Here is a 17,301-nt window from a genome sequence, read left to right on the forward strand (position 1 = left end):
GGCCTCACTCCAGTGTGCAAACAACTCCCAAGACTTGAGCAATCCTGAGACTGGGGTTTTAAACAAAATGAAACTAACCAAGCAATTCACCACAAACAATAGGGATAAGGAGCGTGTGTCCTGTAGGAACCTAGGAACTTGCATACCAGATCAGAACTGTGGTCCGTCTAGTCCAACATCCTGTCTCTGACAGTGGGCAGAACCAAATATTTCAGAGAAAGGTGCAGGAAACCCCATAACAGACAGCTATGGAAGTTAGTTTCTTCCTAACCACATTGGTTAGTGATTGATTAATTCCACTGGCAGAACAACAGGCTGGTATATTGCAGTATGAATGTTCAGATCCTAAATTCCCCAGACCAAAGGAGCTGGAAGCAGTGCCAAAGCAGCATACTCAGCTACTGGGGGAGGGAATGCTTCATATATCCTAGGGATCAACTCCTGGACAGTACTGGGAGAAGCTCTAGAGACAGCTACTTCAGCTAGAGATAGGGTCACTGTGAAATGAAACTGCAGGAATCATGGAGAGGAAGTAGAGGAGGGAAGACAGAAGGAAGTCATGGAAGACTTTCTCCTCACCAGTTATAATCCCTCCACTATTTTATTTAGAAAAATTACAGGGACCAAGAACTTACATGTGGCTGTGATGGTGCAGCTTTCCTTTACATTGTCAGATTTGGCCAGTGCCTACGTTTCCCCTGTTGGTATGTCACAGGGTGAGGTTGGGCCTTTAAGAGGGTCAAAGTTCAACTTACTCCTGTGATGGCAGGATTTTCAAACACACTCATCACTGGCCTAATTCTGCTCTCATTTGAAGTCAATGGGAATTCTGCCATTGATTCGACAGGCACAGAGTTAGGCCAATGCTGTTTAGATAACCCTCTAGGGCGGTCAGTTTATTCAAATGTATTTCAAATTCAGTTCTCTGGTTAAATCTGAGCAAGCTGCTTTTCAGGGCAATGAGCCCCGGTAACAACTTTTATCGCCTTCTCCTTCTTTATATTACAGCAGCACCCTGAGGGCCCCAGCAGGATCAGCTCTTTATTGTGCTGGGCGCTGTACACTCACAGAGACAACCCCTGTCCTGAAGAGTTTACTCTTCCCCCATCTCCCAGAAATGGAAAACCTTCCAGGAAGGAAGGAATTGGGGGCCAAAAGGAGCCTCTGCTTCTTCATGGCTTCCAAGAGAGTGAAGAAACTTCTCCTTTGGAGACTGGTCTCCTCTGGATCCTCCATCAACCCAATAATTCAATTTATTTATGACAAGTCTTCAGGATGGGGAGCTCCTGAGACATTCCTAGTCAGCTCTGGGTTGAGGGAATGGGGCGGGGGCAAGGCTCCAGCGTGGTTTGGGTCCAGTAAGGTCCACGCTAGAGTTGAAACTATGCTGGCTACCAGACAGGGTGCTAACGGCACATTTTTCCTGACCAATATTTTTTGTTAAGAACCTCCTGGCCATATAACCGTGTTATTTCAGTTCTCAGATACTACCTCGACAGGGGCTCCATAAGGATGAAATTCATCCCCATGCAAAGGGCCAGCACAAGGCCTATGCAGTAAGTCAGTCCCATTTTGAGAACTTGACTGGGACTTAAATGGTGGATAGGCCTTGGTATGTGCCCTTTGCACATGTTTGAATTCCACCCCAAATACCTGTGATGAAGAGATTCGATATAAATTCATACTCTGGGTTACCTCTAGGGGCTAGGGAGCTGATAAAAAAAATGCAGACAAATTATTCATAAAAACATTTCATTGACATTTCAAATTTTCTAAAAATCTCAATCACTCTAGAGCCTGGTTGAAACACAGCAACATTTTTGGAGGGAAAATGGTGTCAACATTTTGAACATTTTAAATCAGCCCTAATAACAACTTCTGCAGCTTGGATAACATGGCAAGAGCCATTGGTCTGGAAAATTGTGTTTAGATCCCTGCTATCAACATTTAAGAAACTTGTTACTAGTGTGATCTTCTATTGTCACTTGAGTTGAGTCTGAGGCAGCTTGGTCGTCTAAGGGTGGAACAGGAAACAACTGGAACTACACAGGAGGCAGACAACATGGATGCTCTTTACTGGATCACAAGCTTCCGGAAATGGGCTCAGACTATATATTTGCCTCCTTCTCTGCTCTCATTGCTAAATAGAAAGACAGTGAGAGTTGCAGGCCTTGCATGAGATGGGAAAGTCCCTAAGAAAGTAGGACCTCAAGGGGGTGCACTTGTTAAGGCCGTCTTAGCTGGCAAGGAATTCTTGTAGGAGCCTCTCAGGGAAACCACAGGGAGTTTGACTTAGTATCTGCTACCTTTAACCAATCTGATCAACAGAAATCCAACAGGATCTTCCTAATGGAGGGGGTGATAGATGCTTCACTTCATAATTCTCAGCAGCTGCAAAAACGGATTACATATTGCTCTTGGATACAGAGCCAATCAGATTGCTGGGCTTTGACTGGCGAAGCATTCCGGTACCACTTTAAAGAGGCGGCTACCTTACACGGCAGCAATAAATGGCCTTTCCCTGTTTTTAAATTTTGCGAGTGAATTTAGCACTCACAAAAGTGTGGGGCTAAAAGCACAGTGCTGAGCAAAATACAAAGCAGCCTGGTGCTGGTAAACCTTCCTCCTCATAGCTCTGCCAGTGGTCCCCTAAACCGCAACACCGCCCTGCTCTCTGGTTCTGGAGTTCCACTAGATTGAAACTGAGATGGCCATCTGGTGGGGATTCTCTGTAGACATGGGCCCAAACCAGAACCCCAAATGCAAACACCCCTGAACCTTAGAGGAGTTCAGCCCTGGAACCAAATTTTGCAACTGAGGCCCATCATTAGTTTTGTGCTGGACATGTGTAGAGATTAGCTCAGGGCACAACTCATTTTCGCTTGGAACCTAATGAGAATCTGACAAAAAGCTACCACAGTCCTTAGCATGTCTGTACATATATGAGTTTCCATCTTGGTTAAGATCAAACAGCTGCTCTGATCTGTTTGCTCTCCTCCTGATTGCTTGCATGATGGGGAGGCTACCCTGGGAACACATATTTACATAGGAAATGAATCAAAACAGCATTGTCAAAAAACAAAAATGATCCCTGGTGTCGCACGCCTCTTGCATAAAAATCTTAATGCAGCACTGACAAATTACACACCCTTAAATCTGATCACTGATTACTGAGCGAGTTCCAGATGCATGCTCCTGGCATACTGCTTGGGAACTCAACCCCAATGGGAGAAAAATGAAACAGGAAACCATACCAAAGGGTGAACCTGGGAATTCTTGTGCTCCTGGCTCTCTATTCTCGCTATTGCACCTCCCCTCAATGGTGGCTAAAACCTAAAGGATGAAATCATGGCCCCATTAAAGTCAGTAGCAAAATTCCAATGGCCTCAAGGAGAGCAGGGTTCCACCCAAAGCCTTTTAGGAACTGGACCCTTGAGTCATGCTGGTTGAGCCAGGATACCTTGGTGGGAGTGCCAGGTACAGAGGAAGTGGGGGATGCTGGGAAGGTCAGGACACATTTCTTCCCCAGGCAGCGGCTGTTCGTCTCAATGTCTTCATAGGGGTTTTCCTTTGATGGTGGATCTGCAGCAAAGAGCCACACGCTATAGGTGAGAAACGCAGAAAGTCCTTGAGGTTTCCCACAACATCTCTGATGGGATCTATGGCTTTCTCCACCCACACCCTCCCCCCTACCCCCACCCATCTGGTGGTTTAAAAATGTTTTTTCTTTAACACTCTTGCCATCCCTTCCCTCTCTCCAGCTCTGGGAGTCCAGCTGCTAACTGGATTGCATCCAACAATGATGTATACAGCCAGAGAATTATGTCACAGAAGTTAGAGATGGAAGAGACCCATTAAGTCCTCCAGTCCATTTCCTGGTCAATGGAAAAGTCATAAGGTTTTCATATACAGTGGCCCTTAATTATATTTCCTTCTCTTCATTTTTCTGATTCCTGTTCTCTCCGAATTAAAGGTCTGTGCACCATCAAAGTCCCACTTAAGCCTTCCACATACCATTAAGTGGGTCTAAAGTGGTGCAGAGGCCTGGTGTTGCCTCTCTATCAACACTAATTTGGGATGCCTTGAGTCGTAGGTGCCCATCTTGAGACAGCTAATGCCAGATTCTTCAGAAATGCTGAGCACCCACAACTCCAATTAACTTGAAAGCAAGCTAAAGATACTCCGCACCTCTGAAAAATCAGGCCCTCGGTGTCTCAATCTGCGTACCTAAAATCAGTGATGGAAAATGTAGGCCCAAGTATCTGAACGGGCTGGCAATTTATTATGAGCCTTCCCTTTCCTTATGCATCCTGTCGTGCCACCACAACGGAGAGTCATTCGTTAAAAGCCACAGTCTTTCTCCTACTCTTGTGCACATGTAGCTGAGAATGAAAATAGGAGTTCGGTAATGCTGGGGCAGGAACTACAGATTAGCTTTGGATCCTGTATATGGATTGTATTTCCTGTCTGGCTGTGCAACAGCTTGCCCAGCCAGAGTTCAACAGGAAGGGGGAACGCAGCTGGAGTCATCATACAAGGACACAACACCGCAAGACCGTTTCCACCTCTGTCCCCTATGATACGCCACGATTCTGTGAGTGACCCAGTGTCTGGCGTCACCAAGCTAACGGAGGTAAAATTACTCTGGTCTGTCAAAGAAAGCTGCAAGCAAATGTTCTGGAACCACACACTGCCCCTGAACTAAAGAACTTAGTTTAGGTATAGGTTTTTCCTGGATGTGAATTACTCCAGTTGTAATGATCTGATCAGCATTTAACACACTGGAGAGATAGATGCAGTGAGCATTAGCCCTCAGGACAAAGGGACACAGCAGTTCTCCTCCTGCTGCCAATGCTGTTTTCAGTAAGTTTGGCACCACGTCTGATCTCAATTGGTCTGGGAGGCAGCCAGGATTCCCCCACTACTACCTGCAAATCCTGCCTCCTGTTTGTCCTTTCCAGTGCTTTTCATAAACAATGCTGAGCAAGACCGGAGAGGCATGGGAGATAATCTAAACATGCCTCCCAGCCAGGCTAGACAGACGCGCACTAGCTCTGTTCGAGTGAACATGCTAAAAATAGCCGTGTGGACACTGCGGCAAGAGCTTGTCACCTGAGCTCAGGCCCAGAAGGTCCAGAGTGCAGCTAGCCCACGCCACCACCCACACTGCAACATCCACATTGCTCTTATAGCGAGTCTGTCTATACACGCGGGGAGACATATTCTAAGTGACATACAAAAAAGGGCAGTTCTAATACTGACGGCCCCAATGCCTTGTGTCTGTGTGTGTGTGTGGGGTGGGGGGGTACGTGTGTGCTCTTTTTCATACACATTGTTGTCTGTCGGTCCTCACTAGCATCCCGTGGCAGAAGAACAGACTGAACAGTTCCAAACACCCCACTCCCCAGTCACTGGTGGGGTTTTCTAGCTATATGGTCTAGCTATAGCTGTGTATCCTTTATAAAGGCTCCCCAGTCTGTGCTTTTATGAAATATAAAATTGTCGCTTTGCTGGAGCCATCCCTGTCAGCCCTCTCCTCCTCCAGATTCCATGGCAACCACACCAGGACCGCAGGGGTCAATTAAAGATCATCAACTCCAGAGAGAGCCTAAATACACAGCAAGGAAACAAAAACCCAAGTGTGTCCCACTTGCCAACTATTATCTATAACCCCCCTTCCTTCTAACCTTTTCAATCAAAAGCTAGAGAGACTAGGAATCTCAGCATGGTATTTGAGTTCTTTGCAAGCGTGGGGAGGGAGGCGTGGCTATTTGGGAATGGAAGGATTTGCCAGTGCTTTAACCCTGCAATGTGATCCCTGATATTCCAGCTGGAAGAGTGAGATTTACATAGGGGCTTTGACCAGCAGCTGTTAGGGCATCCTCTGACCTCTGGCTCCCAAACCAGCTGGGGAAAGAAGGCAAGTAAGAGCCCCCTAACTCTCTTGCAAAAGAGGCAGGCAGCTTTAAAATGTACAGCCACGGCTGACTTCTTCTGACTGGGGAAAGGACAGGGCATCTTCACCTTGTCTGTAGCAAATCCCAAGGGGATGAGTATCCTTTGCAGGACCTCTACAACCAAACACCCTGAGAGTTCACTAAGATCAAAATGGCAATGCTTAGCTGGTTCCCGAGAATATGTGGCTCTCTCCCACCCCGAACAACGTGACCCACCTCTGTAGGATGGAGAAGCAGGGCCCCCACATGGGGTGGGGAAGGGTACACTTTACTAGGGCCCAGAGGCCCTGGGGCACCCAGCCAAAGCTGTGACCCCCATGGATATGTGTGTGGGAGGGGGCCCGTGTTACAAGTTTGTACTGGGCCTGAAAAAATTATGCTTGGGCACTGATTTCCTTCCTCCACAGCTAAACTCTGCCAAGAAGTTCACTTAACTCTACCCCTGCAACAGCTAGACTCAAAGCTCTTCAGGCCAGGGGATGTGTTCTGCTCTATCTTCCATCAGTGCTGGGACTAGACGTGCTGGGGATGCTGCCACAGCCCTTGGCTTGAAGTGGTTTCCATCATATGCAGGGTTTACAGTTTGGTTCAATGGCTCACAGCCCCCCCACTACACAAATTGTTCCAGCGCCCCTGTTATGGTCTGTAAAATGCTGGGTCATTCAAAGCACGACGTGAGCGTAGAATAACAAGACAGCACGCCTGGGAATGGTGCTGATGGAATCTCAGCCATTCCCAGGCATCTACACTAAATTTGAGAGGTGGAATAAATCGGAGGGACACAAACACAAACCCAGGGATCGTGGGACCCCATTTTTTAATTTCATGGCCATCCATTCATACACTATTTTCCTTCCTGCTGGTTGATATTCTGTGCGTGATGCACCTCAGTATGCTCTTGCCTCATAAATACACTTTCTTAGGTCAACCCTAGGACTGCGACACATACTCATTGATGGTCCAAAAGTCTTTGTTAGTTATTCAACCTCTCCCCGTCCCTCTCTTGAAGCTCCTACCCAGAATGTCTTCGTAGACGTTTTCCTCAGATAAAGTGCGTGTGAGGGCCAGCTTGGTCTGAGCGTACCAATCCACCCTGCCGTTCTCAGACGACGACTGCAGCAAGTCTTCAAACTCATAGGACTTCCTGTGCCATTCAGGGATGGGGGAGAAATAGGATGGAGAACGATAGAGACAAACAGACTTTACAAGTCCAGTAACTCAATATCATTCACTAGTCTCCAGCATGTCACTCAGCCAGCAAGGTGAGCTACTGAAGAGCCAGGGCTTCACAGATCCATCCCGTACTATGGAGCAATGTCAAGACGACCAACAGTTTATACCAGAATGGGACGCGTCAGCAAATGTCAGGCTTGCAGTGGTTTATGCAGTGGGTAATGATTATACCAATACGGTCTGCAACACCCAGGGCATGTTTCCACTGCAATCTGAGGTGTGAAGGCAGCACAGGTAGACATTCCTGCGCCAGCACAGCTAAAAATAGCAGTGTAGCTGCAACAGCACAAGCCTCAGGGTGGACGGCACAAGCATGGTGGGGGCCCTGGGGACCTACTCACACTATTAGCTCGCATTGCAGTGTCTCATCGGCACTGCTATTTTTACCTCTGCTAGCACAGGTAAAGTTAGTGTGGATGTGCCTACCTGCGTTGCGATCACCTCTCCGATTGCAGCATAGACATACTCTAAGGAGTGCCTTCACGCAGTCCCACTGATCACACTGGTACTGCTCAACATGAGTAAGGGCTGTCAAAAATCAGGCCTTGTCTGAGTGGTGCCGGAGAGCAACATTCATACACTGCGTCATGGGAAGGGACAGCAGTGCGGCACCCTGGCCAGTCGAGCGCGGAGAGGTTTAACGTCCTTCCCTCTCCCAGGCCGAATGAAGTTAGGAAATTTTTATTTTTAAGGTAGATCCTCTGCTGAGGATAGGATAAAAAAAGGACAGGACATTTTTAAGGCAGGTTTGCCCCCACCCCTCAGATGTTTGGATTTACAGCAGGGGAGGAACCTCCAGCAAAGACTGAGTAAACAAGGAACAGACCTGAGCTAAAAGGGTAGTTCTACTCTGAGGAGTGAGGGTGTAAAAATGGCATGATCAGATCTCATTCTTCCTCACTGCTCAGTGGCTCCTGATCAGATGTGATCATTTTGTAAGCCAAAGGATTGTTTGGTTTTGCCTTTAAACTGGCAATATCCCAAACTCATCCTGGGATCTGAAAGTCAAGCTGGAGTCATTCATCCTCACTCCTTGTCACCGGTAATGGGGTCTCCGTGTCAAAGTCATTACACTTGCCGTCAGTGTGCTAGCACGGGTGTAAGAGCAGAATAGAGCCTGCAGGCTCATGATTACTAACATTGCTGAGAAGGAATTCATCCTGATTCACTTTCAGAGCCCAGGGTGAATGTATGGAGTTGACAGTCAGAAAAACATCCTTTTACGTATGAATAATAAACAACCCAATAAACATAGACCCCGATGATGCCACTCTTATGGAGTCTCTTTTCAGAAGCAGAATTTGTACACCAAGAGCAAATTAATCAAGAACTCCAATACCAGCATTAGTGTAATAAAGCCAGAATACCTGTGGTCAGCATTATTCTTATGTATCCCATTCCATAGTCTTCTGCTGACAGCTGATGGAGGAGGAGAAGAAGGGAGAGGAGGGGGAGGTATAGATGGCAGAGGGGGCAAGTTTCTCTTATTTCTAGCTGCCGGAATCCATCCCTCTTCCCCCTCGTGTTTGAAAGTCCGTCTGGGCTTTGGAAGTGGGTTGATGAAGGGTTTCTTCTCTGGTACCCCTGGTTCTGTGTACACATTCTCCACGTTGTGATCCTGGCATTTCACTTGAGATGTTTTCACCTCTTCCAGAGTCCCAAAAATTGGCTCACTGATTTCTGAGTCTAAGCTGAGGAGCCTCTTATTGAGTTCAGAGCCACATACACCTTCCTGGTCCTCTGGGGGGATTTGTCCCTCCTCTGCCTTCTCCTGCAGACAATGCGGGGAATAATAAGTACCTGGCAACTGCGGCTGCAGCTCTGCCGATCCTTCTTTCAAGGCCTGCTCCAGTTTCTTGACCTGACTCAATACTGAAAGATTCTCCTTCTGGACCTCCCACTTCCCACCTTTCACCTCCTTGCATTTTCCAACACTGGAATCAACCTCCTCTTCCTTCTCCTTCATTTCCACTTTCCTCTCTGTTCCCTGCCCCATGCCCTTTGACGTGCCCACTCTTCTTTCATTCTCTTTGCCTGTCCCTTTGCATTCTGACTCCCAGGTTATAAGCCTCTTGGTGTCCACCTTCCTAGTCCTCAAAACTTCCCCACTCATCTTCTCTACCACACAGGGCACCTTGTGCTCCTCTTTAACTCCTTGCTCGTCCTCCTTCCGATTGACCGGAGGAGATGGCGTTTCCTTTTTCCCTTCCCATTCGGAAATTTTGTCCTTGATACTGAAGGGCTTATTCCTCAAACCGACTTTCCCAGGTGACTGTAAGTTCTGAGTGCCTCCTATCTGCCTCCTTATGATTTTGCTGCTCTCCTGGACATTAAGATCCACAGATGGGTCACTGATAATCATTTTGGGACTCAGCATGTTCTGCTGAAAGCAGTCTAGTCTTGGATCCAGCATCAAGTTCTCCAGTGATTTCAATGGGCTTTTCACCACAGAAGAAACTTGTTCAGTTTTAGGTCCTAGACTCAGGGTGAAATTGGCACCTTGAGAATTATTTTCACTTGAAGACCCAAACCAAAGTCTTTCTAATTCCTTCACCGTGTTCGTATTATTTTTACTTGCAAGCTTGACCCTACACAGCAAAGACAAAAGAAAAGAAACATTCACTTTTGCTGATCATTTGAGGTTTGGTCATCAGTACACCAGCTCTATACGCGCTATTCAAGCAGGTGAGGTTGGCTGGGATGCTCCAATTGACGATCCAAAGACGGGCACTGCTGCAAAGCATTCTCAGGTGAGGATCCTGGGCTCTGGAATGCATTCCTTCTCGCTTTTGCTATGACAAAGCCCAATTGGACACAAGACCTGTCTATTACCTCAAGCTTTTCTCTGAGGGAGTGGAATACGGTGAGAGTGGGTGGGATTATAGCTTTTGTGGATTAAGGGTGTTCATACTGAGAACAGGTCAGCTTGTATTTTTGTTTGCCTTTTAAATAGAATAATAGAATTTTTTTACCTACTGCATTAGACAGATGCATCAAACAAAGTAAAAATGGACTCTAGTTTACTTAAAATGTAATAGCTAGATCATGATTATCAAACAGATGGGCAGACTTGGGACACTGTAGGTATTCCTCGAGTCTACTTGATAATTCCTTTCTAAATAAACTATTTGGCTTACTCATCAGGACAAGGTATCCAGTGGCTGGCAGCTGAAGTTAGCAAAGTTCAAACCAGTAATAAAAGGAGGGAAATTAACCATTGGAAAAGATTATCCAGGGATGTGGTAAATACTCCATTATTTGGACTCTTTAAATCGAGACTGGATGTTGTTCTAAAACACCAGGGCTAGTTCAACCAGGCGGTATTGAGCTAGGTTCAGCGCTACTGGGTGAAATTCTATGGTTTGTGTTACACAGGAGGTCAGGCTAGTTAATCATAGGAGTCCCTTCTAGCCTTGGGATCTGTGACAGAGAAGAAAGAACCTAACCCACAGTGATCCTCTTCACCAACAATTTCACCTTCCAAGTTTTTCCAGAGTGCCCATTAACACAATAACATTGTACTTTTATGTTTATTATTATTATTCAGGGATTAGGCTCCCATTGCACAAACACACAACACAGAAAGAGGACCTGCTTCACAGAGCACACAATCTAGGATGCAGACACTAAATGAAGATTATCAGGGCAAGAGATAAGAACCAAACCACTTAATTATACGACACCTGGCTGAATCAAATAACCATGTACTTCTACAGCACCTTGCACCCAAGGATCTCAAAGTGTTTTTATCATCATCAATTAAGCTCCAGCTGGGAAGACATTTACATTTATACATAATCTTTTCAAACCCAAAGCACTTCAAGGCACTTTGCCAATCAGTAAAGACTGTCTATGCTAGAAAGATGGCACCAGCGTAAGCACATCAATTTAAAAACTATTTAGTGACATAGGTGGAACCCCCTTTCTGTTAAACCAATTTAAATGCACTTATGCCAGATTAGTTTCATTCTATAAACTACTGGATTCATGTAAATTGGGTGAAGTATGTCTACATCAGAGACTGGCACTGACAACTAAATTGATTTACTTACTAAGGTGCAAAAACACAGTGTGTAGGCCAGCTCTAGGTTTCATGCAGGTAGTGCAGTGAGCCCATAAGCAAATGATGCACTCAGCCATAGCTCACACTCAGCCTTGGACACTAGAATCTGTGATTACTGAGGGGAAGGGAGATACTAACCAGGATATCATTGTCCCCAAGTTCCATGCTCCTTTAACTTCTGCCTAGCTCAGAAGGAGGGACTTTGGTGTAACCTCTTGGACAAAGGATGATGCCTCTAATAGGGTGGACCACTGAGTCTAGTGCACTGTCGTATCATCACAGGTTATAAGGCTTACATCATGATGTGGGATTTAAACATACAAGCTGATGGCCTAAAGTGTTACTAGCGGAGGCGTATTGATGCTAGAAGCATGCTTCAGGAAGCAATGGAAAGCAATGGCTCCCTCTCCACTCCCCTCCCTTGGGAAAAAGAAAAACAAGAATATAGGACTTTTTACCTCTCAGCTGATGTGCAGACACCGTTTTCAGACTTGCTGCTCACGTCGGCTGCCTTGCTAGCTGTCATCGTGTCAGCACCTGGCACGGCTACAGTTCACCTGGGGGAAGTCAAAGCTTCAATGATTAGAGGTATCGTGACAGACTGACAATATCCTGTAATATCCTGGACAAAGCTTATGGAATGAAAATAAACATTACTGAAGTAAATGAAACCGGACTGAATCAGGGTTAGTACCTTGGGGAGTCCATTGTATTAAAAATGCAATTGTGTGTGTGTTATTATGGCACTGTATGGACCTTCTCTAGAAGGAGGGGGATGCTAATGTACTTCCTCAGTTATCAGTCCTTTGAAGCCCCTCTCCCCCTCCTGCCGAGAGATATGCATGTACTAGTTCATATGGGATTCTCCAGGGACCAAAAGACAAAGCAAGGGAGTTTGGATAAATAGCCTGATTTTAAAGTGGCTCAAGGACTTCCTGATCCAGCAAATGGACAGGACTCCTGGTCTATGGAGGGCTCCAATCCTTACAGTCGGGTTGGAAGGACTGGGCCTACTGCGGCCCCATAAGACTGGGTGCTTGTTGTGAACTGAAGCTGTGATGAACTTGCGACCACAAAGAAAACTCCTCAAGTGCGGTGTGGGAGGGCTACTCCTGTCAGAGCCTGTGTTAGGATAATGCCTGGGGGCTTAATGACATGTGGGAAGGTTCTTCTATTGTTTTTAACATGTTTTCTTGGCAGTGCTTTTACCCTTATAATGACATACGCTTGCATAGAAAGAGCTGTGTGATTTCTATAACCATGGGCAGTCACACTGTGAAGTGTTTCCAAAGAGAAAGCAGGCAGGTGTGCTAGGGTAGCTTGTCTCAGCTGGGAATACCACAGTGACGGCAGGGAACTGTTCAGCTTGCAAATATACCAGTCGGAAGGGTCAGAGACATGGTTCTCCACCCAACAAGGCAACAACTGGGGAGCTAGATGCCTGAGAGTGGGTGCCCCTGGCTACACCACTGAGGGGGAATACAGGCGAACTGTGACAGGTAACACTGTCTGTTCCAATATGACAAACCTCCCCAGCCCTCCTTCTCTCCAAACACATACACAAAGCCTACCCCTGGGGATCCAGTAGGATCATAACAGCAAGTCACTTCAACATTCTGCCTCAGTCTCCCCATCTGTAAAATGGCGATGATAACTTTTACCCACCTACCTCCCAGGAGTGTTGTGAGGATTAGATAGTCTTTGGGGCAGGGGCTGTCCCTTACTCAGTGTTTGTACAGTGCCTAGCACAGTGGGGCCCCGTTCTAAATTGGTCCCACAGGTACTACCATAACTGGTACTAATAATTAGTCAATGCCTATCCAGTGATTTGAACATGCAATACACTATATAAAAGCTAAACATTATTGCTGTAACCCTTGAGTATCTGTCTTCCCTCAGGAGACAGTTAAAAATGGCTTTAAAAATAAAACTGTTCTCTGAGCAAGAGAATTAAGAGCCACTTATGAAGCCACTGTATCAGCAGCTTTCTTGGACTGGCACTTGGCTGGGACCCAGGTTTATTGATTAAACTGCTGTAGACACTTTGTGCTAAGGGTCCCAATCACCTGATATATTCTCACACGTGTGGGTCATTATAGAGTCTTACTGATCTTCTCTGGGGATTTAAGGGGGGAAATTCATCCCTGGGGTATATGCCCTGAAATCGATGGAGTTGTGAATGAAATGCATCCTTAGCCTGAGGTCTTCAAACTGCAGAAGTTGTTTTGGTCACTGCTCACCATTCTTTGCATTGTGAGTTTTATTCTTGGTGGGGCAGAGGTGTAAATTTATCCTCTTTGAGCACCTCTGCAACACATTCAATGTAACAGATTTTTCTCCTTATTGTCTTGTCTTGCAAACCAACGCTGGCTCTTTAAGAACCCAACAACCCCACAAGTCAGTGTCATTACTTCTCAGGAGGACATTATCTGTAGCCACTGAAAAGCATTTCAATGACAGGAAGGAGTTCATTGTCTCTTACACAATACTTTAAAACCCTGAAAGCCTCTGGAGTCTCTCCATTTGGCTGATCTATCAGATGGTCCCCTGCCATGGCTGGAGTTTGGCGGCAAGACCAATCACATCAGTACGTTAGTTGTTCCTAGTACTTTTGCAAGAAAATGAATATACAAAAGCAATTCTTATTTCCCCAGTCCACATATTGTTAGAGAGAAAGGGAGAGAGAAATAGAATCATTCAGTCTTTTGCTTTTCTGAGTTTTCTTTCCTCTCACCCCACACAGGCAACATTCTGTAAGACAGCGTGAACCTTGGATCATTTCAATGAGTACAGGTTCAGGGTAAGTTTGTCACAAACCACTGTGTCTCTTTCCCCAGGCAATAAGCCTCTCTGCTTCTCTTCCACATTTGTAGCTGGAACAACACTCGATTCACATCTAAGGACAGAGCAGCCTTGCAAAATGGTCAGGAAAATTGACCAGCCTAAGGAGAAAATATATTCGCCCCTCATTACCTGTTATGTTTAAGAATAATAAAAAACTAAAGATCATTCAATCCTCTGTCCAAAGAATGACTCACTCAGGCTAGGGCAAGTAGATTTCTGCAAAGCTGTAACAGATTGTAAGCTCTCTGGGCAGGGACCATCTCTTTGTTCTGTGTTTGTACAGCACCTAGCACAATGGAGTCCTTGTCTGTGACTGGGGCTCTGAAGAGCTACCACAATATAAATAACAGAGGCTGGGGGTGTATATATAACAGCTTCATTCAATCACCATTCTGCAGTTTCTCTTCTGGCAAGCCCTGAAATTGATCAAAACAGGATTTGGGGAGGGGGGTTCCTCTTCTTTCCATGCAATACCCCACCCAATAGACTCAGACTGAGTTTTTGCTAGCAGAGCCCCCTGTAGAAAATCAGGAGAAAAATGCCACCCACCCGCTTCAATGGTGGGGGAAATTGGTGGGGCAGGTGGGTGTAGTATCAAAAAGTCTGCTCACCGGCAGTGAAAGGGGGACAGTCCCAGTAGCAAGGGAGGGAGACACTCACTATGGGACAATAGGTAGCGCCTACCATGGGAATCTCTGGCACCCATTGGCCAGCTAAGGGGAAGGGTGCTGATTGGCCAGCATCCTCAGTTCCCAGGATTTAGCCCAGAACAGGGGCCACGTGGAGCCTATTTCAGCTCCATTCCAGCAGCCTACCCAACGCACCCAAACTAGGAAGGGGAGCCCGGCCGGACAGGTGCTGTGGATCTAGTCTGTTTAGGGGTCAGGAAGGAATTTTTTTCTCCCATGGGCCAATTGGAGGAGGACCAGAAAGGTTTTCTGCCTCCCTCGCAGCACCTGCAAGCCATAGCAGGTTAAGTAGGAACGCACATGGCACCTAAGTGAGGTACTGGGTGGTGTTCTTTACTCGTTGCACCATGCGGCCGGTTTCCAGTGAGGTTAGGAGAATAAAGTGAACGGTTCCCAGAGGTGAAAGACCTGGGATTTCAGTGATGGGCCTTGGGCTCATGGAATAGGGTGAGACCTTGTGGGCTGAGTTCCTCACCCTGCTGTACCCTATGTCCCCCCCCCCACGGGGAGGAGGGTGCTAAGACTCAGAGACAGCTGAGTCCTGGGGGGGGGGAGTAGGCTGAAGAGAGCCACCCACGTTACAGGTTATATGGTAAGGAGCCTGTTGCCCCTGCAGTGAAACCAATTAAATGCCTGGTACAGGATAATCTGGGTGATGGGTGGGTAGCCTCCCTCTGCTGTGCTAAAATTTAATAAAAAGGTGCGGCCTGTCGCTTCATTCCATGCATGTGTCTGTCCTCGCTTTGCCACTGCATCCACATCAACTAGCATTCAGCTGTGGGCAGACGGCTGGTAATGCGCAGCGTGGGCCACCCGTCTGATCCGAGCACACTGCTAAAATAGCCACTGTGGGAGGCGGGAGGAAAGGCTGAAGAAGAAATGGATCATCATTGGCGGAGCATACCTGTTCCGCCTCCCACCAAAGCCAGGAGAGACTCCTGTTCGTAGCTGCTTTCTGCACGGTGCCTGCTTTGGAGTATCGACCGCCTGGGGAGCTGAGACTGCCACCATATGAGCAGGCCTGCTCTAGGCAGGAGGGTCTAACCACAGAGAGACAGCCGAGAGCACAAATTCCCTTGCGTATTTGTGACTTGGAGCTGTGGCTAGGGCAGCACATCTCTCGCTGGCCACAGGGGCCCTGCAGCAGTGACTGGAGAACAACAGGAGGGAAGCCAGAGGAGCGGGGCACCCAGCCAGGGGAGATGTCAGGGCCAGCCAGGAAAACAGTGACTCCTGTATTCCTAAAGTTAATTCCATGACGCAGCCTCATCAGACTTCAGGCCTGATAACTAGCAGCAAATGTCCTTGGGTATGTAAACAAGGTGTGTCCATTAATCAATAATGCAGATTCAGGTACTCGGTCATTTGCATAAAATCTCCAGATCTCTGTAACTTCATCCTTGGTAAGGTGTGGTGTGTTGCAAATTTACTCTGGGGTTGTCTTGCAAAATGATGGGTGAGTATAAATTGGCCCTTCCCTGAAGCCCCAGTTCTTACCCAAGCATGTTGTAAGACGTGGGGGCAACGGGGCCACCTCCAGAATAAAAGCAGAGCAGTTCAGGAGAGTGCCCAATAGCCCAACACTTGGATAATCTGCTTGGGGCCAATTCAAAGCCTAAACAACTTGCAAAGGCAAAGAGACTGTTTGATCCTCTTTGTCGTTAACGGGGCCATCACGAGCAACTTCCTGGACTGAACCATAAGAAGGATAGTCCGTTAGCTGGGGCACTAGCCTACAACTAGGGAAGCCTGGGTTCCTGCCCCTACTGTGCCACAGACTTACTGTGTGACCTTGGGCAAGGTCCTTAGCCTCTCTGTACCTCAGAGCCTCACCTGTCTAAAAGGGATAATGCTTCCATGCCTCAAAGGCTCGTTCTGAGGATAAATACATGACAGACTGTGAGGCACTAAGATACTTCTATAGCCCCCTCTGCCGTAGCATCATAGATGAGGTCGGGACAGCGTGCAGTGAAAATGGCCTGCTTAACAGAGAGTAAGTGGAGATCCTATTGAGAGAGAGGCCATCCCTTATGTGCTTAGCACAGCCTAGGAGGACACCAGTCCTGCCACTTCCCCAAGTGAAGAAAGAACTGGACGGGACGGAGAAGAACAGGGTAATATAACGTATCGGTGGACCAAAAGAGCAGCGTGCCCTTGCGCTACCTGTCACAAAAAGAAAATGGGCACGTCCATCTCTGCAAAGAGCTAACGAGGCTCATTGAAGCAGTGAGAAGAGAAAGGTATATTGTTTCCTCCATGGAAGATATAATTTGGCTATAATCTGCAATGGTCTTGTCCTTATTAGATGCAGCCAGTGGATTCTGGTAAGTTCCTGTCTCTCCTGGCAGTGACCAGCTGACAAGCTTTAGAATGAAAGATATCGCTCTCATCACCTCACAGTCAGCCTCACAAGCACCCAGAAACCTTCCAGAGGACAATGAGCAACACTCTGCAAGGCCTAGAGGGAGACACATGGATGAGAGTTGTGTTTATGGGAAGACGGAGGAAGAACATA

The 17,301-nt window shown here is 46.9% G+C and overlaps 1 protein-coding gene across 2 annotated transcripts in view; it reads right to left on the bottom strand.

Moving 5' to 3' along the window:
- The window catches only part of DENND2A (DENN domain containing 2A), an 85,051-nt gene that overhangs the window by 30,822 nt on the left and 36,928 nt on the right, over positions 1-17,301 (bottom strand). For both annotated transcript variants that reach the window (XM_067536252.1, XM_067536251.1), the window contains exons 2-5: positions 11,712-11,810; positions 8,558-9,778; positions 6,974-7,101; positions 3,461-3,582 (exon numbers count right to left, since the gene is read on the bottom strand). In XM_067536252.1, coding sequence (XP_067392353.1) covers positions 3,461-3,582; positions 6,974-7,101; positions 8,558-9,778; positions 11,712-11,779 — 1,539 coding nt within the window. In that variant the 5' untranslated portion in view covers positions 11,780-11,810. The remainder of the gene's footprint in view (positions 1-3,460; positions 3,583-6,973; positions 7,102-8,557; positions 9,779-11,711; positions 11,811-17,301) is intronic.

The sequence above is a fragment of the Emydura macquarii genome, unplaced genomic scaffold, assembly GCF_026122565.2.
Source record: "Emydura macquarii macquarii isolate MOO-44397 ecotype Brisbane River unplaced genomic scaffold, CSIRO-AGI_Emac_v2 contig_3530, whole genome shotgun sequence".
Classification (NCBI taxonomy): domain Eukaryota; kingdom Metazoa; phylum Chordata; order Testudines; family Chelidae; genus Emydura; species Emydura macquarii.